Below are 23,720 nucleotides of genomic sequence, written 5' to 3'. Positions count from 1 at the left end.
TAGATTGTAACATAGAAACAGCAAGCTGTTGGGTGTCCCTCTCGCTGTGGCAGGAGCCATCCCTCGCTCTCCCTTGCTCATGAGAGAGAAAGCCTGCCTGAGATGTCGAAGTGTTGGGATGGACAGTAGTTTTTGATGGAATCTAGATCGTGGTCTCTGGGGGGGACAGGGCTTTGCTATTGCTGCATGGCAGGTGGTGGGTTGATGCTTTTGCTGGAGCGGGGAGGGGGAGGGGGCTTTGGGGTTCTAACATTTTCTGACATTCATCCTTTTGGGTTTTCTTGGTTGTCTGTGAAGAGTAATGATTTCAGGTTGTACAATGTATACATTCTCTAATACTAAACTGAACAACTGCACCTCTTCAAAAAAGTCTTTGAACTAATTTGATAGTCTCAATGAGCGTAAGAGAAGACCAAGCTTCCTTTGTGCCATTAAACAGTCTACTTGATAGCTTTTTTTCTCCCCTCTGAAGACTTTAGCTCAGGTCAAGCTCCGCTCTAAGAGTACAGCTGGCTCTCCAAATGACTTGAACAGGTTTGAACAGGAACTGCAGAGCACTTAAGCAGCTCCAATACATCCTCCCAGAGGAGTGCAAACCAACCTGAACCTGGGGTAAAGTACACTCATAAGGAGCTGGAAATTACTGTTTTTGGTGCAAATACCTGGATCAATTATAATAGCATTCGGCACATATCAAAGGAACAAATACAATTCTTCATACTAAGCAACAAATATTTTCAACAGCTTCAGCCATGGTTACAGAGGGTTGTGGACAGGGTCCAGCACATCACAGAAACCAGCTTCTCCTCTCTTTTCACTACCCCAGTAAAAAGCAGCCACGTTAATCAAAAACACCACTCACCCTGGACATTCTCTCTACTCTCCTCTCCCACTGAAGAGATACAAAAGCCTGAAAGCATGTACCACCAGGCTCAAAGACAGCTTCTATCCCACTGTTATCAGGCTCCTGAACTGACCTTTAGTATGATAAGCTGGTCGCTTGGCCTCACACACTACTCTGTTGTGATCTTGCACTTTCTTTACCTGCACTCCACTTTTTCAGTCGCTTTTACACTTTTTTTCTGCATTTTTTATTGTTTAAACCTTGTTTCCTCAATACAATGTGTAATGATTTGACTGGATAAAAAAATGCAAAACAATTTTTTCACTTTATCTTGGTACATGTGACAGTTATAAACCAATAAGAGTTATGGATTTTGATATACTGAACTAGTTCTAGTGTGTTTCCGATTTATTGCTAATTCCGCTCAACATTGCTGCTTTCACTATCTCAGATGTCCCAAAGGACCTTCCTTACACACGACAGTATGCATGATCGCTCTTGTGCGGGGAACTGTGGAAGCCAACTTATACACAAGATCCTAAAAACAGCAAAATAATCTATTTTAGTGGTGTTGTTTGTAAAATTAACCATGCTCCACAGTGAAACTTCCTGCTTCACTTAGTATACACATGGACTGTTCCTTTTCATGAAGGCAGATGACCTTAGTTAAATTTGTTGACTTATTTATTGGGATACAGCCCGGAATAGGCCCTTCTGATCCTTCAAGCCGCACCAACCTACAATCCGATTTAACCCCAGCCTAATCATAGGATAATTTACAGTGACCAATTAACCTACCAACTAGCACGCTACTGCACTGTGGGAGGAAACACACATGGTAATGGGGAGCCCGTACAAGCTCCTTACAGTGGCAGGAATTAATCATATCCAAATTATGTTAGCACTCGGTGCTACCTCAGAAATATTCCCCAGTCCTAGTCATCTGTCTCCCCATCCTCTCTGCAACTTAAAACCAACTTTTTAAAAGACTTCCTAGTGCTGAGGGTCTGAAATATTATGTTTAAAGTCAATTATACAGTATAAAGGTCACCTGACCCAAACTATCCATGTATACCAAAGTCCCTACTTGAGCTGCTCCCATTTGCCTGCAATTGGCCCACATCTCTTTAAACCTTTCCTATCCATGTACCTGCCTAAATGTCTTTTAAGCTTAATTGTATCCACTACAGCTTCCTTCAGCAACTCGTTCTGCATACCCACACCGTGTGTGTGTGAAAATGTTGGCCCTCAGGTCCCTTTGAGCTTTGTTTTTCTCCCCACAGATGAAAGCTGGCTTGCTGAGTGTTTCCAGTAATTTCGACTTTTCTTTAAAAAGTAACGAGAAGCAAAACAGATGTTATACTTTCAGTGGCCGTTTTATTAGGAACACCTGCTCATTTATGCAAATGTCTAATCAGCCAATCATGAGGCAGTAACTCAGTGCCTACCAGCCTGCAAACATGGTCAAGTTCAGTTGTTCAGACCAAACATCAGAATGGGGAAGGAAATGTGATCCGAGTGACTTGACCGTGGAATGACTGTTGGTGCCAGACAGGGTGATTTGAGTATCTCAGAAACTTCTGATCTCCTGGGATGTTCATGCACAACAGTCTCTATAGAGTTTACAGAGAATGGTGTGGAAAAACAAGAATTCTTCCATTGAGCAGCAGTTCTGTGGGCAGAAACAGCTTGTTACTGACAGAGGTCAGAGGCTGGTTAAAGTCGACAGGAAGGGAACAGTGACTCAAGCAACCATGTTACTACAGTGGTGTGCAGTAGAGCATCTCCGAATGCACAACACATCGAAACGAAGCGGATATGCTACAGCAGCAGACGACAACACTGGGGTCCACTCCTGTACCTAATAAAGTGACCACTGAGTGCAAATCTCAAAACTAAACACCCCACATTTTCCTAGTTTTGCATTCTCCTTACAGTTTGCTGGAAATTCAAGCTTGAAATTTGTCCACAAGTTGTCAGGGTGAGACTAATTGCTGCCTTCTAACTCAGGAGAAAACTAACTAAAAGACAGAATCACCTCCATCAAGTCACATGCAATTCTTATCTGCTTTCGGAAATGTAATGACTCTAACTTATCGGAAGTAAAATTCTTTCAATTTCAAGCAGAAATTTGAATTTAATTTATGACTTCATGGTGCATTTCAAAAATGTTGTGAACAGAAGTCAGAAGTCAGTCCTCACACAGGAATAATCCAGAGTGTTATCTGGAAGAATCATTCTGATTAGTTAGCAGTACACTTGACAGTCAGACGTCATAGAGTAGCCATAAATAAAGCTTTCTTCACCCCCCCCCACCCCGGCTGCCTCAAGTTCACAAGTCGCCTCATTAGTGTACAATCTATTTAATTGGTAGGTGAAGGCTTTGAAAGCAGATTTGCAAAATTTGGGGATCTAACAGGTTTAGATTAATTTAGAACCATAAAACATTACAGCACAGAAACAGGCCCTTCAGCCCTTCTTGGCTGTGCTGAACCTTTTTTTTGCCTAGTCCCACTGACCTGCACCTGGCCCATATCCCTCCATACACCTCTCATCCATGTACCTGTCCAAGTTTTTCTTAAATTTTAAAAGTGAGCCCACATTTACCACTTCATCTGGCAGTTCATTCCACACTCCCACCACTCTGTGTGAAGAAGCCCCCCCACAATGTTCCCTTTAAACTTTTCCCCCCTTAACCCATGTCCTGTTTTTTTTTCTACCCAGCCTCAGTAGAAAAAGCCTGCTTGCATTCACTCTATACCGATCATAATTTTATACACCTCTATCAAATCTCCCCTCATTCTTCTACGCTTCAGGGAATAAAGTCCTAACCTATTCAACCTTTCTCTGTAACTCAGTTTCTCAAGACCCGGGAACATCCTTGTAAACCTTCTCTGCAATCTTTCAACCTTATTAATATCCTTCCTGTAATTAGGTGACCAAAACCGCTCACAATATTCCAAATTCGGCCCCACCAATGCCTTATACAACCTCACCATAACTTTCCAACTCTTATACTCAATACTTTGATTTATAAAGGCCAATGTACCAAAAGCTCTCTTTATGACCCTATCTACCTGTGACACCACTTTTAGGGAATTATGTATCTGTATTCTCATGTCCCTCTGTTCTACTGCACTCCTCAGTGTCCTACCATTTACCTTGTATGTTCTACCTTGGGTTGTCCTTCCGAAGTGCAATACCTCACACTTCTCTGCATTAAACTCATCTGCCATTTGTCAGCCCATTTTCCCAGCTGGTCCAAATCCCTCTGCAAGCTTTGAAAATCTTCCTCACCGTCTACTACACCTCCAATCTTTGTATCATCAGCAAATTTGCTGATCCAATTTACCACATTATCATCCAGATCATTGAGACAGATGACAACTAACAATGGACCCAGCACTGATCCCTGTGGCACACCACTAGTCACAGGCCTCCACTCAGAAGCAATTCTCCACTACTACTCTCTGGCTTCTCCCACTAAGCCAATGTCTAATCCAGTTTACTACCTCTCCATGTATACCTAGTGACTGAATCTTCCTATCTAACCTCCCATGCGGGACCTTGTCAAAGGCCTTACTGAAGTCCATGTAGACAACATCCACTGCCTTCCCTTCATCCACTTTCCTGGTAACCTCCTCGAAAAACTCTAATAGGTTAAATATGACCTACCATGCACAAAGCCATGATGACTCTCCCTAATAAGTCCCTGTCTATCCAAATACTTGTAGATCCCATCTCTTAGTACTCCCTCCAATAATTTACCTACTACCGACATCAAACTTACCGGCCTATAATTTCCTGGATTACTTTACAGCCTTTTTTAAACAATGAAACCTGATCTGTCCTCCAATCCTCTGGCACCTCACCTGTAGATACCGACATTTTAAATTTATCTGTCAGGGCCCCTGCAATTTCAACACTAGTCTCCTTCACGGTCTCAGGGAATACCCTGTCAGGTCCTGGGGATTTATCTACTCTGATTTGCCCCAAGACAGCAAGCACCTCCTTCTCTTCAATCTGTATAGGTTGCATGACTTTACTACTTGTTTGCCTCATTTCCACAGACTCCATGCCAGTTTCCTTAGTAAATACAGATGCAAAAAAACCCATTTAAGATCTCCCCAATTTCTTTTCGTTCCATACATAGCCGACCACTCTGATCTTCAAGAGGACCAACTTTATCCCTTACTATCCTTTTGCTCTTAATATACTTGTAGAAGCTCTTAGGATTTTCCTTCACCTTAACTGCCAAAGTAACCTGATGTCTTCTTTTAGCCCTCCTGATTTCTTTAAGTTTTTTTGCACTTTTTATACTCCTCAAGCAACCTTATTTGTTCCCTGTTGCCTATACACGTCATACATCTCTCTCTTCTTCTTTATCAGAGTTCCAATATCCCTCGAGAACCAAGGTTCCTTATTCTTATTCACTTTGCCTTTAATCCCGACAGGAACATACAAACTCTGCACTCACAAAATTTCTCCTTTGAAGGCCTCCCACTTACCAATCACATCCTTGCCAGAGAACAACCTGTCCCAATCCAAGGTTTTTTTTTAGATCCTTTCTCATTTCTTCAAATTTGGCCTTTTTCCAGTTTAGAACCTCAGCCCGAGAACCAGATCTATCTTTATCCATGGTCAAGTTGGAACTAATGACGTTATGATCACTGGAACCAAAGTGTTCCCCTACACACACTTCTGTCACCTGTCCTAACTCGTTTCCCAATAGATTTATCTATATATTGAAACATACAGTGAAATGTGTCATTTACATCAACTAACACAACCTACTTATGTTTTTTTGGGGGGGGGGGTATGGGGAGAAAGTAGTCTGCAAATATCACCACATATTACTTTCCTACTGTCGGTGCCGGAATGACAGTGACATAAGGAAGTTACAAAGAGATATCGGAACAGGTAGATTAAGTGAGTGAGAAAAATCTTGAAAAAGGAGCATAATTATAAGCCATAGGCCATCATGGTCTTAGCAACTTTTTCCTATAAAGGTGGTTTGACATTGCCTTCTTCTGGGCAGTGCCTTTACAAGACGGGTAAACCTAGCCGTCATCAATACTCTTCAGAGATTGTCTGCTTGGCGTCAGTGGTCACATAACCAGAACTTGTGATATGCACCATCTGCTCCCATGGCTATACCTTACCGAAGGGTGACTTGCACGATTGTAGAGGGAAGGAGCGACTTATCCCTCCTTTGGTATAGAAACATCTCCAACCCGCCACCCAAAAAGGAGAACAAATGCTAGAAAAAGTGAAATCAGCCATTTTGAGCAGGAAGAAAGAAAAATAACGAACTGGCGAGTGAATGCATGCTACAGATATACAGATATGTATGCTAAAGATTGATACACAACAGGTTAATGTGCAGATGCAGAAAGTAATTAGGAAAGCATGCAATGTGTTTTCATTGTAGCATAGCGGTTAGTGCAAACACTTTGCAGCTTCAGCGATCACCAATTAGTTCCAGTGACCGTGGGGGTTTCTGCCAGGAACGCCGGTCTCCTCCCACATTCCAAAGATATACAGTAAGAGCCGGTGAGTTTGTGGGCATGTTATGCTGACACCAGAAGTGTGGTGACACTTGTATGCCACTCTCAGCACAATCCACTAATTTAGGGTTGCCAGCCATTGTCATGCCATGGACCAATACCATTAAACAAGGAGTCCGTGGACTCCCGGTAGCAAACTCCTGCTCTAATTTGATACAAATGATAAATTGAACTGTAGGTTTTGATGTACATGTGACAAATAAATCTGTAACCTGTCTTTAACAAATTAAAGATTAAATACAGAAGTAGAAGTTGTGCTTCAGTTGTACAAAGCATGGGCAAGACCATATCTGGAGGAGCGAGTTCAATCAAGGTCTCCTTAGACAGGGAAACATTTGAATACATTGGAAGCAGTACAATTGGAAGCATTGGTGCTGTGTCGCTACCCACAGTTCTAATCTACCAATCAAATTTGCTGACAATACTACATTGATTGGCCCAATCTCAAATGATAACAAGAGAGTCTACAGAGAAGTCATCACCCTGATGCAGTGGTGTTAAGAAAAAAACCTCCATCTCAGACCAAAGGTTTGAGATGTATCTATTTTAATGCAAGGAGTGTTGTGAACAAAGCAGTTGAGCTTAGAGCTTAGATCAGTACTTGGAGATATGATGTGGTGGCCATTACAGAGACTTGGATGGCTCAGGGACAGGAATGGTTACCTCAAGTTCTGAGTTTTAGACATTTCAAAAAGGACAGGGAAGGAGGCAAAAGAGGTGGGGGCGTGGCGCTGTTGATCAGAGTTAGTGTCACGGCTGTAGAAAAGGTGGACGTCATGGAGGTATTGCCTTGGGTGGTGGGGTCCCTGATTGTGGGTGCTTCTTCCCTGCAACAGCACATCATGTAGATGTGCTCAGTGGTTGGGAAGTCTTTACCATGACGGACTGGGACATAATATACACACTATTTTGTAGGATTTTCCATTCAAGGGCATTGGTGTTTGCATACCAGGCTGTGATGCAGCCAGTCAATATACTCTCCACTGTACATCTATAGACGTTTGTCATAGTTTCAAGGTTTCAAAAAGGTACATTTAATGTCAGAGAAATGTGTACAATATACATTCTGAAATATCTTCGCAACCATCCAAGAAAACAGAGGAGTGCCCCAAAGAATGAATGGCAGTTAAATGTTAGAACCTCAAAGTACCCCCCCAGATCCCCCCCGACAACACATAAGCTGCTGCAAGCAATGATCTCCCCCCACCCTACCGGCAAAAACAAAAGCATCGGCAACCACCGCTGAGCACTCAACCACGCGGCAGAAGCAACAGCAAAGACACAGACTTGCACCACTCCAAAGACTACACGTTCACCCAGTATTCAACATATCAGTATTCAGCATGGGCACACAGCCAAAGAACTTCCTGCTCCAACAACACAGCAGTCTGTCAGGACACCGACCTTTGAGCCACCCGTCTCCAGAGCCCGGAGATCCTAGGCCTCCAAAGGCGAACCAAGGCTGTGCCCTTGGCGTGTCGGAAAATGGCCAGTCGTAAAACCAAAGTCAGGGTCTTCAAAAGAACCCTGAAAAGGGAAAATAGAGATATTAAAGATGGAAACAGAGCCGTTTCCAAAGATGCAAGCAAAGGAGTCGCCGTTCAGCACCATCATGACTAAGCTCCAACCTTCGAAGATGTCATATTGAATTTCTACAAACTCCTAAGGAAGTAGAGGTACATCCAAGCTTTTGTCGTAATTGCACTTGTGTGCTGGGTCCTCTAAAATAATAACACCTAGGAATTTAAAGTTGCTGACTCTCTTCACCACCGATCCTCCAATGAGGACTGGCTTGTGGACCTCTGGTTTCCTTCGCCTGAAGATTGTAATCAGCTCCTTGGTCTTGCTGACATTAAGAGGCTGTTATACCACTCAGCCAGATTTTCAACCCCTCCCCCATACGTTGATTCAGCTTATGACAGTGATGTCATCAAACTCCAATAAGGTATTAGAGCTGTGCTTGGCCACACAATTGCAAGCATAAGTGTGTAGAGCAGAGGACCAAGTACACAGCCTTGTGGTGCACCTATGCTGATAGAGATCATGGAGAAGCAGTTGCCATCCAGGGTCTGCAAGTGAAGAAATTGAGGATTCAGTAATTCCACAGAGGTATTAAGGCCAAGGTATTGGAGCTTATTTATTAGCTTTGAGGGGATATTGGTATTGAGTGCTGAACTGTAGTCAATAAAGATGTATGCACCTATGCTGTCCAGATGTCCTAGGGATGAGTGAAGAGCCAATGAGTTGGCACCTGCTGTGGATCTGTTGCTCCAGCAGGCAAATTGGAGAAGTGACTTTCATCTGTGCAGGCAGGACTTGACATGTTTCATCACCAACTTGGATGCAAGTGCTACTGGGTGATAGTCATCAAGAAAGGTCATCTTGTTCTTCTTTGGCACTTGAGTAATTGAAGCCTGCTCAAAGCACGTGGGTACTACACACTACTGAACTGAGGTGTCAAAGATCTCACTAGCCAGCTGATCAGCACAGGTCTTGACCTGGAACCCCGTCTGGGCTGGATGCTTTGCTTGGGCTCACCCTCTTGATGGCTGCTAACACGTCAGATCCAGAGACAGAAATCATAGCATCGCCCGGAGATGTGGGAGTTTGCAATGGTTACTCCAGGTTTTGATGGCCAAACTGAGCACAAAAGACTTTTAGCTCATCTGTAAGCAAAGGCCTGCTGTCTCCTATGTTACTTGATTTAACTTTTGAAAGGAGATAGTATTTACACCCTGCCACTACTGTCGAGCATCCTCCATTGATTCAAGCTTAGTCTGGAATTGTCACTTTGCCCACGAGTTGGTCTTCAGGAGATTATACCTGGCCCTCTTGCAACTTTCTTGGTCACTAGACTCGGATACCTCTGATCTGGATCTGAGCAAATTTCAGATCTCATAGTTCATCCAGGCCTTCTGCTCGGGAAAGACTCTGAACGATTGTGGAGAGACACTCGACTATAGCCGTTTATTTTTTAATAGAGTCCATTACAACTAATGTGGATTCATTCAGAACACTAGACAAGTCCTCGAATAAGATGCAATCCACTGACTGGAAGCAACCCAGTAACAGCTCCTCTACCTCCCACAACCACCTCTTATCCTAATCTCTGGAGCTATGCTCTTTAGCCTTTGCCTGTATACGTATAGGAGGACAACTAAGTGAACCGATTTCTCCAACTGTGGTCTGGGCATCAAACATTAGGCATTCATTATCTTAGTATAACAGAGGACTAGTACATAAGGACCTCTGGAGCTACAGGTTATATGCTGATGGCAATTGAGAAGTATTTTCTTCAAACAAGCCTAGCTGACATCTCTGACAATGATTTGAAATGCATTTTGAAATTCTACAGCTGAAGTAAGACTCCTCTACTCTGATATTCCAACTTCTTGAAATAAAGGCTACCATTCCCTCTGCCCCCCTCCTCCTCCTCCTACTGCTGCTACATTACGTGCATGCTTTTGTTGTTCAAGCAGGGATCCACAAATCCCTTTGCCCTGTTCTTTTTCTCCATTTAAATAGTTTTCTTTGAAAATGAAGATCTACGGGGTGAGCATCCCTTATCCAAAATTACAAAATCTGGAAACCTCCAAAATCAATTCTTTTGAGCACTGACATGACGTCACAAATGGAAAATTCCAAAAAACACTGGAAAGGCTCCCAGGTGATGCACAGGTCTCTGCGCACTAGACAGTTCTGAGACGTGACCTTCCAGATGTAATGAACAGAAATTCATGAAAAATATTGTACAAAGCAAAAAAATGAAGATCGACCTTGTACCGTCAGCGTTGGAGTGAACATATGCCGCTTCATGGTATGCCGATCATGAAACAAGCAAAGATCTATCATAAACTGAAAATGGAAGGTAATTGTGAATATTCAGCAGACCAGCTGCAGAAATTTAAGGCATGGGATTAAAGTTTTAAAACTGCTGCTGATCTCAAAAAATCTAGCAACGGAAGAAATCTACAATGCTGATTGGGTTTATACCTTACATAATGGCATTAAATCTTTTTTCAAAATGTCACTGATGAAATCTAACATGAACAAACCTACAACTCTTTTTAGATTTTATGTAAGGTATTAAAAGTGTAAAACACAAATACTACTTTAATCGAAAAACAGCACGGTAAGTGGAGACCAAACTTGCTGTTCTTTGTTGTTATACAACAGCTGATTCAGGTATTCTCCTGATGCTGCCGTGTTGTTTTTGTTACCCTGCACACATTTTCACTATTTTAATAGTATGTAATAATATTTACTGTTAAGTACATGTGATGGCAAGTCAATGACTGCTTATCAGCAGCAGACAAATTCAAAGTCCGAAATTATGGCGATCCCAAGCTATCTCGTTATATATTCCAAAAATCCAAAACACTTCCAGCCCCAACCATTTCAGATAAGGGGTGCTCAACTTCTAAATTATGTTCTATTCACCAATTTTTTTGACCACCTACTAACCAAGAATATTTCAGCGAATTGCTTGTAAACTTCAGTAACTGCCCTTCTCATAATTTTTTGCACCATCTGCTACTAACATTCACTTCTGTTAAAAGAAAAACACTCCGTGACCAAATCATTAGGTATAGGAGTGGTCTTCTGCTGCTGTAGCCAATTCACTTCAAGGTTCGACATGTCCAGAGTTCAGAGATACTCTTCTGCACAACATTGTTGTAACTCATGGTTATGAGTTACTGTAGCTTGAACCAGCCTGGCCATTCTCTTCTGACCTCTCTCATTAACAAGGTATTTCCACCCACTGCTGTTCATTGGATGGTTTTGTTTCTTGCACCATTCCCTGAACTCTAGAGATTGTTGTGCATGAAAATCCCAGGAGATCAGCAGTTTGAGATACTCAAACCGCCCCTTCTGGCACCAAGAATAATTCCACAGTCAAAGTCACTTAGATCATATTTCTTCTCCATTCTGATGTTTGGTCTGAACAACAACTGAACCTCTTGACCATGTCTGCATGTTTTTATGCATTGAGTTGCTGACACTCGATTAGCCGATTAGATATTTGTATTAACGAGCTGATGTACATGTATACCAAGTAAACCGCTGTAATCCCAGTGATCTGATTGTCACAGGTTGTCAGCATAAAAATTAGCTCCTTCTCCCAACTCACTGTTTCCTGCCTGTTAGTGATTCTACGCATGAGATTACTTGGTCAATTGGTTTATCATTGTCACATGTACTGAGGTATTGAAAAACTTTATTCTGCATGTTAAACATATAGATCATTTCATCATATCACTGCATTGACAGAAGACAACAATGTAGAATAAAAAGCTACACAGAAAGAGCGGTGCAGAGAGGCAGTAAAGTGAAAGGTCAGAATGAGGTAGATGGTGAGGGCAAAAGTCCTTCTGATCACACTAGAGTAGGGATTCCCTACGGGGTATCCATGGACACCTCTGTTAATGGAAAGGCACCAGGGCACAAAAAGGTTGGGAACCCCTGCAGTAGGGGAACCATTCTACAGCTTCATTGGGGGGGTGGGGGGGGGGGGGGGGAAGAAAACCAACCTTAAATCTGACAATACTCACTTTCAGGACTATGTATCTTCTGCCCAAAGGGTTGGGCAGAGAATGCTCAGGATAGGTGAAGTCTTTGAATATATGGGCTTCTTTAGTAGGGCAAAGAGAAATTTATTTATTGGGATAAGCCCTTCCTGCCCCGCTGTCCACCCCCCACTTAACCCTAGCCTAATCACAGGACCGTTTACAATGCCCAATTAACCCATCAACTGGTACGACCTTGGAGGGAAACCAGAGCACCTACATGAAACCCAGGCATCTAGAGGAAACCCACACGGTCACAGTGAGAACAAAAACTCCTTACAGAGAGCAGGTGGGAATTGAACCCAGCTCACTGGCACTACAAAGCGTTGTGCTAACCACTATGCTACCATGCTGCCAGAGCCCATGGAAATGCAGACAAAACCCATCAAGGGGACACTAGTTTCCACGATGTGCTGAGCTGTATTGATCCTGTAGACCTGACTTTTCATGAGGCATGAAATCCAAATTGGTACTGCTTCCTTCAGTCAGCACTTGCACAAAAACTACAATTTGTCAGCTTTGCTGACTGTGTGAGATTGGATTACAATTCTCCATATAAATTACTTACCAAATTTTCCCAACAAAAGTCTTATGACTAATTGGTCCATACTCATATTTTGCCATCAGACATTTTTGAATAGTTCTGTCATATAGACTTACTTTGTCAGAATCTATTGATTTTTGGAAGATTACAATTGATGCATCTACAATATTGACATCCAGTTATTTAACAAAGTCCTTACATCACATAAAATAATCTGAGAAAGCTCAAAAAGCTGGAAAAAGTTAACATATTGCCATGCTGGGGTCCTGTGGTGTCAAGAGTTATAGGGAAAGGTTGCATAGGTTAGGACTTTATTCCCTAGAATATAGAAGAGTGAGGAGAGATTTGACAGCAGTATACAAAATTATGTGGGGTATAGATAGGGTAGATGCAAACAGACTTTTTCCACAGAGGTTAGGTGAGATTACAACTAGAGGTCATGGGTTAAGGGTGAAAGGTGAATTGTTAAGGGGAAAATGAGGGGAAACTTCTTCACTCCGAGGGTGGAACTTGTTACCAGCACAAGTAGTGGATGCAGGGTTGATTTTAGCATCTAAGAGAAGCTTGGATAGGTAAGGATGGTAGAGGTATGGAGGGCCATGGTCCAAGTGCAGATCAATAGAACTAGGCAGATCAATGGTTTGACACATGCTAGATGGGCTGAAAGGTCTGTTCCTGTACTATAATGTTCTAAGAGTCTATAGAAGGATTCAGCACACTCAAGAGAACCTGGAAATCTGTCTGCTATAAATTTTCTCATACAGGTGGCCCCCGTTTATCAAATGTTCGCTTTACGACAGCTCGCTGTTACGAATGACCTAAATTAGTACCTGTTTTCACCAGCCAAAGAGAATTTTCGCTTTTATGAAAAAAAAAGACGCCTGCTTTATACTTGTGTTTACCCCAAGAAAGACTACCATGACTGTGAAGCCTTGTGCAGGCAGTTGATTCTTTTTCTACAAATCGTTTCAGTTCGTTGCCTTCCCAATTCTGATAAGTGAATCTACACAGTACATACAATATTTCTACTTCAAATAGGCTGTGTATTAATTGTATCATTCCTGCTTTTACTATATGTTCATGTTATTTTGGGGTTTATGTGTTTTTTGGTATGGCTTGGTAGGTTATTATTTTTGGGTCTGGGAACTCTCAAAAATTTTTCCCATATAAATTAATGGTAATTGCTTCTTCGCTTTACAACATTTCAGCTTACAAACGGTTTCATAGGAACGCTCTACCTTCGGATAGCGGGGATGCCTGTATAAGATTTAAAGCACCATCATGAAAGAAAGGACAACGTTTTAAAAAGTAACTACAAAATTCAGTTTTATAATAGGAACTACTGATACTGGATATAATTACCTCCGGGGATTCAGCATCATGGTCTGGTGAATCACCTCCATCGTCATCACTTCCCTTCCTCTTTCTCTTGTTTCGCACACTTTGTATGAAGCTTTTGTGGAAGTCACATATGTACAAATGTCGGACCTGAAATTCAAACAAAAATATACTACATTACAATACACTAATGGCAGATCTGGAAGTTACGAGGATGATACCAAACTGAAGTCTTGAATTACAAGGAGAGATTGGATAGGCTGGAGCTTTTGGGTCAGGTGGCATTGGAGGTTTATAAAATTATGGCAGCATACATAAAGTGAATGGTCACCACCGTTCTTTCCAAACTACGCAGATGCTCAGTCACGCAGCAACTGAAATGCTCCCGTGCACATAGCCTTTGTTACCACACTGTTGGAATTTTCTTTTAAGCAATCTAATTTTGAAATTATACTATCATTTTGATGTTAATTGTGAAACACCCTGTAATTAATTATACATTAATACAATCAGATGTTCAAAATAATAATACAGATTTTCTAAATCAGCAAGTACTGCCTGAATATTTTGACCAATCCACATATGGACTTGATGGCAGGGTGGCAATAAATTTCTACTAAAGGAGGTGCAAGGTGCTACGTCCCTCCACTAGACTGCAGGTCACCCTTGGGCAAGGTGTAGCACCTGCTTAGTAACTCCCCCCCCCCCCCCCAATCTCCCGACCAATCAGGACCACTGACACCAGGCAGACAATCTCTGAAAAGTATTGATAATGGCCGGGGGTCAATGGCCTTGCAAAGACACTTGCAAATCCCCGGAGGTAATTATATCCAGAAAGGTAATGCCAAACCACTTCTGTAGAAACATTTGCCAAGAACAATCATGATCATTAGACCATGACTGCCACGTCAAATGACACTGTACGTAATGAATGAATAATAATGAGCAGCATTAACTGTTTTTAATTATATCTTATGATCTTATCAGGTGTATGGGGTTGAGTGGGATCCGGGATCAGCTGTGAAATGGCAGAGTAGACTCAATAGGCTGAACGGCTTAATTCTGCTCCTATGTCTTATGGTCTTAGAAGATCTGGGATCTCTTTCTAAAATCCTTCAAAAAAGTTGTTTGAATACAATTGAAGCACTGCAGTATGCAAAAGTAAAAACTGACAAGTTATGGTTATAATACCTTAGTGATACTGTAGGAGTAACAAAGTGAAAGATCTGCTTGCATCTACAAATTCTGTTGTCGATACTGCACCTACTGTTTGATTCATTCGGCATGTGTGTAATCACTTGGATAATAGATTTCCTCATGATGAGTTAGAGAATGGACAGCTTTCGACCCTGTTTCAATTGCAGGCACAACCAATTTTGAATTTGGAAAAGAGAATGTTGTATGACTAACAAAAAACAGCTATTATTACAATAAACAACAGAAGCGTTGCCTCGAAAATATTGCAGCAAAACCATGATTTCAACTTTGTCGTTTCTGAGAAAGTTGAGCCTGTTTCAATTAAGAAATTCATTAATATGTTGAATCAGGTGCTTAGAAAAGAAGAATCTGAAGGCCTGTCATTCCTTGTTGACATTGTTGGAACATTTCAAGGTTTAGTGCTGACCACAAACGTGGATTCAGTCTTATGAATTCAATCAAATGCAAATCCAGAAATGGAACATTGGACCTAATGTGGACAATTTAAAGTGCTGCACAGTTTACAGGTCATGTAAAAATTTCCTGTCAGAGGAATGGTTGGTCCACACAGCTGTAAAATAATTTTTAAAAAAAGAGGCAACACTGATGGTCAGTCTTTCATCCTGGGGAAGGCGAGTAAACTGGAGGACATAAATTAGAGGGGAAAAATTTAAGGGTGGGGTAATATTTTCCCCTACACAGGCTGTGGATACATGGATAAAGATAGTAAAGGAAGTGGGGGGCAAAATTACAACATTTAAAGGGTATTTAGACAGGTACAGATAGGAAAGGTGTGGCGGAAAATGGGCCAAATAATAATTACTCAGATAAGTAACTTGACCAGTATGGATGAGTTGGGCCAAAGGGCCTGCTCCCATGCTATCTCTCTACTGCATTATAACTCTACATGCATTAAGAATAACAGATTCTCCATCCTACTGTGAGGGGAGGAGGGGTGATGACGTAAGGCCAAGGTGTGGCCTGGTAAGGGTCTTCAAAATAATTAAGGTTTTGATGGGGACATACTAAAAGATTTTTTTCATAAAAAAGTGTGAAAGTGGAAGGCACCAAATGGATGGCCAGAAATATATAAAATGAAAGCAAAGTTGTCTTTCACCAGATATGCTGCGAATGTTGGTGAACATGAAACACAAGGGAAATATTAAAAGGCATTGCTGAGAGTTAAAACAGGAGACACGGGAAAGATTATTGTCAAAGAATCATAAATCTGCACAGCAGAGAAATGGGTCCTACATCCCACATCAACTCCATACGCACATTTTGTAGGAACGCAAACCCTTATAACATGGGTCACCTATACTGTGTTTTGGGGAAATTAAAAATATCACCCAACTTGTGACTAACCAGGGGCACCTTGGTCATGCTGAGAAAGAGACACGGGGTTGGGAAATGTATGGGGTGTTACATTAGCGAGTCCTTTTGGAAGTGAGCAAGAATTACTTACCTGGTAATTCACAAAACTCGCAGCATTAAGGTATCTCTGCAAAGACAGCACATCAATGTGAATCATTAACAAAATCAAAGGGATAGACATCTCTGGAGATGAACTGCCAGTCTGCAGTAACTATGAGGTAAAGCTATAACCAAATACTTCTACATAGACTCAGTGGCGACTTTGAGGTAACCCATATACCTAATTGAGTGATCACTGTACTTTTTGCGGTCTTCTGTTGCTGTAGAACATCCACATCAAGGTCTGATGTGTTGTGCATTCAGAAATGCTGTTCAGCATAACATTTTTACAATGTGCGGCTATTTGTGTTACTGGCATCTCCTTGAACCATGTCTGGCCATTCGCCTCTAACCTCTCTCATTAACAGGGTGCAGTTTTGCACACTGAACTGCCACTCACTGGATGCCTTCTTGTTTTCTGAATTATTCTCTATAAACTTTAGAAACTGTTGTGTGAGAAAATCCCAGGATATCAGCAGTCTGAGATACTCAAAACACCATCTGGCACCAACCATCATGTGACAGTCAAAGTCAGTTAGGTCACATTTCTTCCCCATTCTGATGTGTGCTCCGATCAACTGAACCTCTTGACCATGTCTGTATGCTTTTATGCATTGAGTTGCTGCCATATGATTGGCTGATTAGATATTTGCATTAACTAGCAGGTGTACCTAACAATATGGTAGAGAGCATGTTTGTGCAGCTCTTGCCAAGCCATACATGGTTTATTAAGCAATTGAGTTGTGAGTACTGAGAAGTACACACAAGAATTCATCAGAAAAAAGACAAACTTTCATGCGAACTGCAAGGCTCAAGCAGCACATGATGAGCAATCTGTTAAACAAGCTCACATGCTCTTGTAAGATTAAAAGTATCCAACATTTGGTTAAGATGTGGTATTGTTGCTTTGTAGCCTTGTATGGAAACATCAATACCCAAGAATGGAAACAACTACAGAAAGTGGTGGAGACAGCACAGGCCAACGCAAGCAAAGACCTCCCCACCATTGAGCACATTTATACGGAGTGCCACCACAAGAAATCAGCACCCAAAGACACTTACCATTTAAGCCATGCCCTCTTCTTGCATCAGGAAGGAGGTACATAAGCCACAGGTCTCACACTACCAGGTTCAGGAACAATTATTACCCTTTGACCAGACTCCTAAACCTGTGTGTTTAACTTCAATCACATCTACTCTATACTGATTCTGAAACCTACAGATTGACTTCAAGGACTCTTTACAATTCAAGTTCTCAGTATTTTTTATTTGCATAATCTATCTTTTTCACACTGGTTGATTGTCAGTCTTTACATATAGCTTTTCATAAATTCTACTATTTTTGCTGTAAGTGCCTGCAAGAAAATGAATCTCAAGGTAGTAAATGGTAACATGTATTTGATAACAAATTTTACTTTGAACTTTTACAAGAAAAAGAGAAACTTGCAAAGTTTCTGGCACCATTAAGCATTGTTGTAAGAAAGCAGCGTCCACGATAGACCCACACAATCCAGGCCATGCTCGGTTCTCGTTTCTGCCATCAAGACTCTCACCACCAGTTTCAAGAACAGTAACTGCGATCAACCATCAGGCTCTTGGAGAGGGAATCTCACTCAACATCACTCATCCCAACACTGAACTGCTCCCACAACCTATGGATTCACTTTCAAGGACTCTTCTCATGCTACCAATATTTATTGCTTATTTATTATTATTTTGTTTTTCTCTTTGTATTTACATAGTTTGTTTTTCTTTTGCACTTTGTTTGTTTGTGTGTCCTGGTGTGTGTGATTTTTCAATAATTTTATTGTGTTTCTTTGTATTTACTACAAATGACCGCAAGAAAATGAATCTCAGGGTAGCATATGGTGACACGTGTACTTTGATAATAAACTTACTTTTAACTAGCAAAGGGTCAAGACAGTGGTGTCACCGGGCTTTAGATGAAAACACAAGTAGCAGATTTGCAAGGAAATATAAAACCTGCTTGATACAGAAGGTAAACAAAATGCTTCTGGTGGCGATCAAGATGCGAGAAAAAACCAAGTGGGGGAGAAAAGAGCAACAGACAGAATTCTGAAGGAAACCAACAGGTCAGGCAGCATCTATGGAGGGGAATGAACAATTCAGATTTCAGGCCAAGACACTTCGTCAGGACAGTGAAGATCAAGTAGGACGGAACTGGAATTCCTGGAGCATTTGTCTTTTACACTGAAGTTATGGTTTTAATTATACTATTCGAAATGGTGTTGGAAGTGATCCAATGCCAATTTTTGAAACTAACGTTGATATCCACTCGACGCATTGAAGTTTTGAGGGAAAGGCAAGAGAATTTGGCAAATCAGTGACATCAGAGAGATGGTGGACCAAAAAACACCATCAGTTCAAGGCTATGACCAAAGCTTTAGAAAATAAACTATTTCATCAACTTTTCCACTGACATAGGTAGATGACAGTTCTGAAGTGGAGTTTAAGGATTTGTTTTGTATATCATTCAAGACTTAAAATTATGAAACTTTATCATAAATAAGATTTACTCATTAAAAGAGAACCAGGAAATTAGACTTTCTTCTTTAGAATTATTTTATCATATAATTTGAAGTATACTGGGATCCTTAAAGGTTTGTCTTGACTTGGTTACTAGCACTATCAAAACTGAAATATGGGGTTTAAAACCACCTCCAAAATCTTGCTCAAAGACTTGGCTGTTCCACATGTACTAATACCTCCACAATACTGCAGTTATAATTTGGCCATTTTATCGCATTTGGACTTATTTAGCATTTTTTTTTTAAACCTCAGTGTGATGTCCCCAGGCTGATGCACAGAAATAAAAGCAAATAAACTTTGAGACAGTCACAAAAGGGGATTCCACAAGACCATAGATGCAAGACCAAAGACACAGGAGCAAAACTAACCTACTTATCCTACCGAGACTGCTCCACCATTCCATCACGGCAGATTAATTATCCCCCTCAATTCCATTCTCCTGCCTTCTCCCCACGAGTTTTGACACCCTTACGAATCAAGAACTCTTTCGCTCTCCACTTTAAGTATCCCAATGACTTAGCCTCCACCGCCACCTGTGGCAGATTTACCACCTATCCTCTTCATCTCGATTCTCTGGCTGTGTCCACTAGTCCTAGTCTCACCATAAGAAACATCCTCTTGTGTCCACTCTGTCTAGGCCTTTCAAAGTACTTGGCAAAGTGAAGTGGCTGTGGATTGCACACTGCATTTCAGAATGTCGGGCTCAGAAAGCCAAAGTCAGTACTGTTGTGAAAGGGAGAAAAATATGGATTGGCTGTGGACCAGGACAGTATGAAGATTTGTTTAAAAAAAAGGAAATTATAACAATAGAGGAAGAGCAAAACTGTGGAATAAAAGGGACAACCTGCAGCCAGTCATTGCAAGCACTTTGAAAGAAGACATGGGGTTCATTCCATCAAATTCAAAGTATCAAGTACATATATAGCATGGACATTAATTTTCTAGCAGGCATACTCAATAAATCCATAATAGAATAATAACCACAATATAATCAGCAAAAGACCTTCCCAACTTGGGCATTCACCCAGTATGCAAAGACAACAAATTGTGCAAATACAAAAAGACATAATAACAAATGAATAAACAATAAATAAATGGAGAACATGAGGTGAAGAGCCCTGGAAAATGAGTCCATAGGTTCCGGGAACATTTCAATGATGGGACAAGAGAAGTTGAGTGATGTTATCTTCTTTTGTTCAACAGCCTGATGTCTTCTTCTGTTCAACAGCCTGATGGTCGAGGAGGAATAACTGTTCCTGAACCTGGTGATGCGAGTCTTGAGGCTCCTGCACCTTCTTCTTGATGGCAACAGCAAAAAGAGGACATGCTGTGGGTGATGAGAATCCCTGCTTTCCTGTAGATGTGCTCAACAGCATGGAGGGCTTAACCCTTGATGGACTGGGCCATATCCACTACTTTCTGTAGGATTTCCTGGTATGAAAACACATTAGCAGCTCCATACCAGGCTGTCATGCCGCCAAATAATACACTCTCCATTAAACATCTATAAAAGTCTGTCAAACTTAAATCACTTATTATCACACTTATGTAGATATGACAATGTGCAAGGGGGCAATTTTCTCTTTTATACTTCACGAATCACTTCTAAAGTTCTTGTTTGATAGCAACTTTCTACATAATAGTGTAAAAAGGGATCTAGTCCACACTAAGCAGAAGTTCACTTCAAGTTCTCACAGTGTTCAAGGATTGAAGACGGGCAGCAATTAATTTTAACACAAGCAAAATGCTGGAGGAACTCAGCAGGTCTGCAGCATCTATGGAAACGAATAAATAATTGATGTTTCAGGACCAGATTTTTCATCAGTTCTGGAAGTGGGGAGAAGACAGAACAAGGTCGGGGTGTGTGTACAAGCTAGAAGGCAATTAAGCAGTTTCTCTCATTTAGTTACTTTGCCTGAAAATAATACTGGGAAATGTGGGCACAAATTTTACATCGAAATTCCCCCAACTTTTACGTTTAGAATGATTATACTGCCTTTGGTGCTTTCTCAGACACTACGCATCAATCTCAATAAGCTGCTTTTAAATTCAATGGTTAATCTCTGGTCAACACAGAATCAAAGAATTGTTATAAAGCTGGAGGGAATTCAGGCATTCAGGTCTTATCCAGCAACATCAGAGCAAAGTCCTGTCAAAGGTTCTCAACCTCGCTTGTTGCTTTGTACTCCTTCAAAAAGATCTTGGACAGCACATATTGAATTTCTTCTTGGTTTCCGCAAAACCTTGCTGATGCAGGATGACCACCTTGTGCCTCGATGCTCTGCCTACTCTTGCCGTTGCCCAAGGATTGATGATTTGGAGGTTAAACTGCCAACATCTGCCACACTCTCACCTTTTAATTTGGTTGTCCAACATCCAATTTTGATTCCTCTGACACCTGTTTGTTGTTTCAGTTAATCATTTTAGTTCATTTAATCTATTATGTCATTGATCATTAACATGCCACATGTTATCTCTGCTTAATCATGCATTGGGCAATATATCTGCAAAGTAATCCATTTTTTTTTAAATTGAAAAGTGGCCTATTACTTTGTTACTTCCTTATAAATTCCAAAAAACAATTCAATATTATAGAGAATTTTTTGTAAAAAGCACATTTGGAAATCTATATTTTGCTCTTTTTACTGACATGAATGCAGAGGACAAAAAATAAAACAACTTAAATTTTAAAAAGTCAAAGACTTTTGCAGAGTACTGTAGAACATAGAACAGTACAGCACAGGAAAAGGCCTTTCAGCCTACAATGTTATGCTGAACCAATTAAATTAGCAATCACACTGCCAACCAATGTCTTCTGCCTACACAATGTCCGTATCTTCCCATTTTCCTTGCATTCATGTGCTTATCCAAACATCGCAAAATAAATACTGAGAACACGAGTTGTAGAGTCTTTGAAAGTGAGTCTAAGTTTAGAATCAGTTCAGAGGTGAGGAGAGTGAAAAGTAACAAATGTTCCTGCAGCTGACAATGTGGGACCCAAGGCTCATGAGTCTTGAGGCAGCAGAGTCAGGCCACATTACAAATGGTGGAAATAGTGGAGGTGTGGTTTGAGGTTCACCAAGATTAAATCAACAGTCACATACTGCCTGGGGTAGGTTCGGACAGCTGGCTGTCAGAGCCTAGGAAGCACAAGGAATTCTGCGGAAGCTGGAAATCCAGAGCAACACATACCTAAAGTGGAGGTGGAACTCCAGTCAGGTTGCATCTACAGAGAGGAATAAACAGTTGACATTTCAGGCCAGGACCCTTCAGCGGGTCTGAGAAGGAAGGTGGAACAAGCCGGAATGAGGCGATGGGGAGGGAATGGAGCACAAGCGGCCAAGTGATAGATGAAACTCTGAGGGTAAGTGGGATGAAGTGAAAAGCTAAGAAAGGATAGGTGGACAAGTTAAAGAGCTGACGAAGAATGAATCTGGGGGGGAGACTGGCCCATGGGAGAAAGGCAAAGAGGAGGAGCACCAGGGAGATGATGGGCAGGTGACAAGGAAGTGGTTTTAAGATGGAGACTGAAAGCAATGGCTCTGTCTGCCCAGTGAGGAGTTGCAGGAAAATTCTGCCCATGTTCCCAAGGGCAGTAGACAAGGAATTGGATAGAGAAACGAAAGGGGGTTAAGAATGAGGCAGTCAGCGGGTACATGAAAACTTGTGCCGCATTTCTCAGTGACGTTTCCACGAGTCACCACGATGATGTGAAAAGCAGGGAGTCAATGTCAGATCATTGGGGGAGTGCCAGAGCAAACTCTGCAAGGTCTGGAAGATAAAACACTCTGGGCAATTAAACTACAGTTAGGATTGATAGAATGAATTACAACCAGCTAAATGAAAAAAAAAGAGGCAGAGGGAAAAGTTGGTAAAGCAAATACAGCAGTACAATTCAAAACCTAAAGGACATGCATTTAAGGTGAGAGGGAAAAGGTTCAAGGAGACGTTTGGGACAGATTTTATTTATTTACACCAAGTGGTAGCTTTCTGGAACAGACAACCAAGGTAGTGGTACAAACATACAAATGGTTCAATTTAATATTAGAGAACTTATACAACCTGAAATTCTTACTCTTTACAAACATTCACGAAACAAGAAACCCTATAGAATGAATGGAACACCAGAACCCTGAAGCCCACCCCATTGCACAAGCAGCATCGACTGATCTCTTCCCCTCCCACCTGCGCCATACACCCCCACCATGCAAAAGCCCCCAAAGGGGTCCTGATGAGGAGTCCATCAAAAATTACAGGCATAACCCAGTACTTTGGTATCTCAGACAGGCTCTCCCTCTTTCTTGTAGGGTTTAAGAAATTGCCCGACAGACTCATGAATATGCCAGATTATGGAACGTGTACAAACAGAAGGGATTTGGATTAATTTGACAATGCGTGCAGTACTAACACCGTGGGAAGAAGAGCCTGCTTCTGTGTCGTACTGCTCTACAGTTTAAAATGCATCAAGGATGGCAGGGAGTTCAGGAGGGTCACGGTGGGGTGGATAATTATTGTCAGATGTGTGATGGATGTTGAACTTGATTTTGGAGATTTAGCAGGGATGAAACCCCAGTTGGAGGAATCCAGTCAAGGAGCTCCGGAGCTTTCCCCAGGGTCCTGGCCAACTATCTCAAAGTTAC

At 41.5% G+C, this 23,720-nt stretch overlaps 1 protein-coding gene across 2 annotated transcripts in view; it reads right to left on the bottom strand.

Moving 5' to 3' along the window:
* sap30l (sap30-like) overlaps nt 1-23,720 on the bottom strand; it is a 31,441-nt gene that overhangs the window by 5,949 nt on the left and 1,772 nt on the right. The window contains exons 2-3 of one of the 2 annotated variants that reach the window (XM_059974282.1): nt 16,523-16,558; nt 13,885-14,010 (exon numbers count right to left, since the gene is read on the bottom strand). In XM_059974282.1, the coding sequence (XP_059830265.1) occupies nt 13,885-14,010; nt 16,523-16,558 (162 nt within the window). The remainder of the gene's footprint in view (nt 1-13,884; nt 14,011-16,522; nt 16,559-23,720) is intronic. The other variant, XM_059974283.1, reaches the window with a different exon arrangement.

This window comes from Hypanus sabinus, chromosome 7, assembly GCF_030144855.1.
Source record: "Hypanus sabinus isolate sHypSab1 chromosome 7, sHypSab1.hap1, whole genome shotgun sequence".
Classification (NCBI taxonomy): Eukaryota; Metazoa; Chordata; class Chondrichthyes; order Myliobatiformes; family Dasyatidae; genus Hypanus; species Hypanus sabinus.
This window is presented reverse-complemented; position numbering and strand designations above follow the sequence as displayed.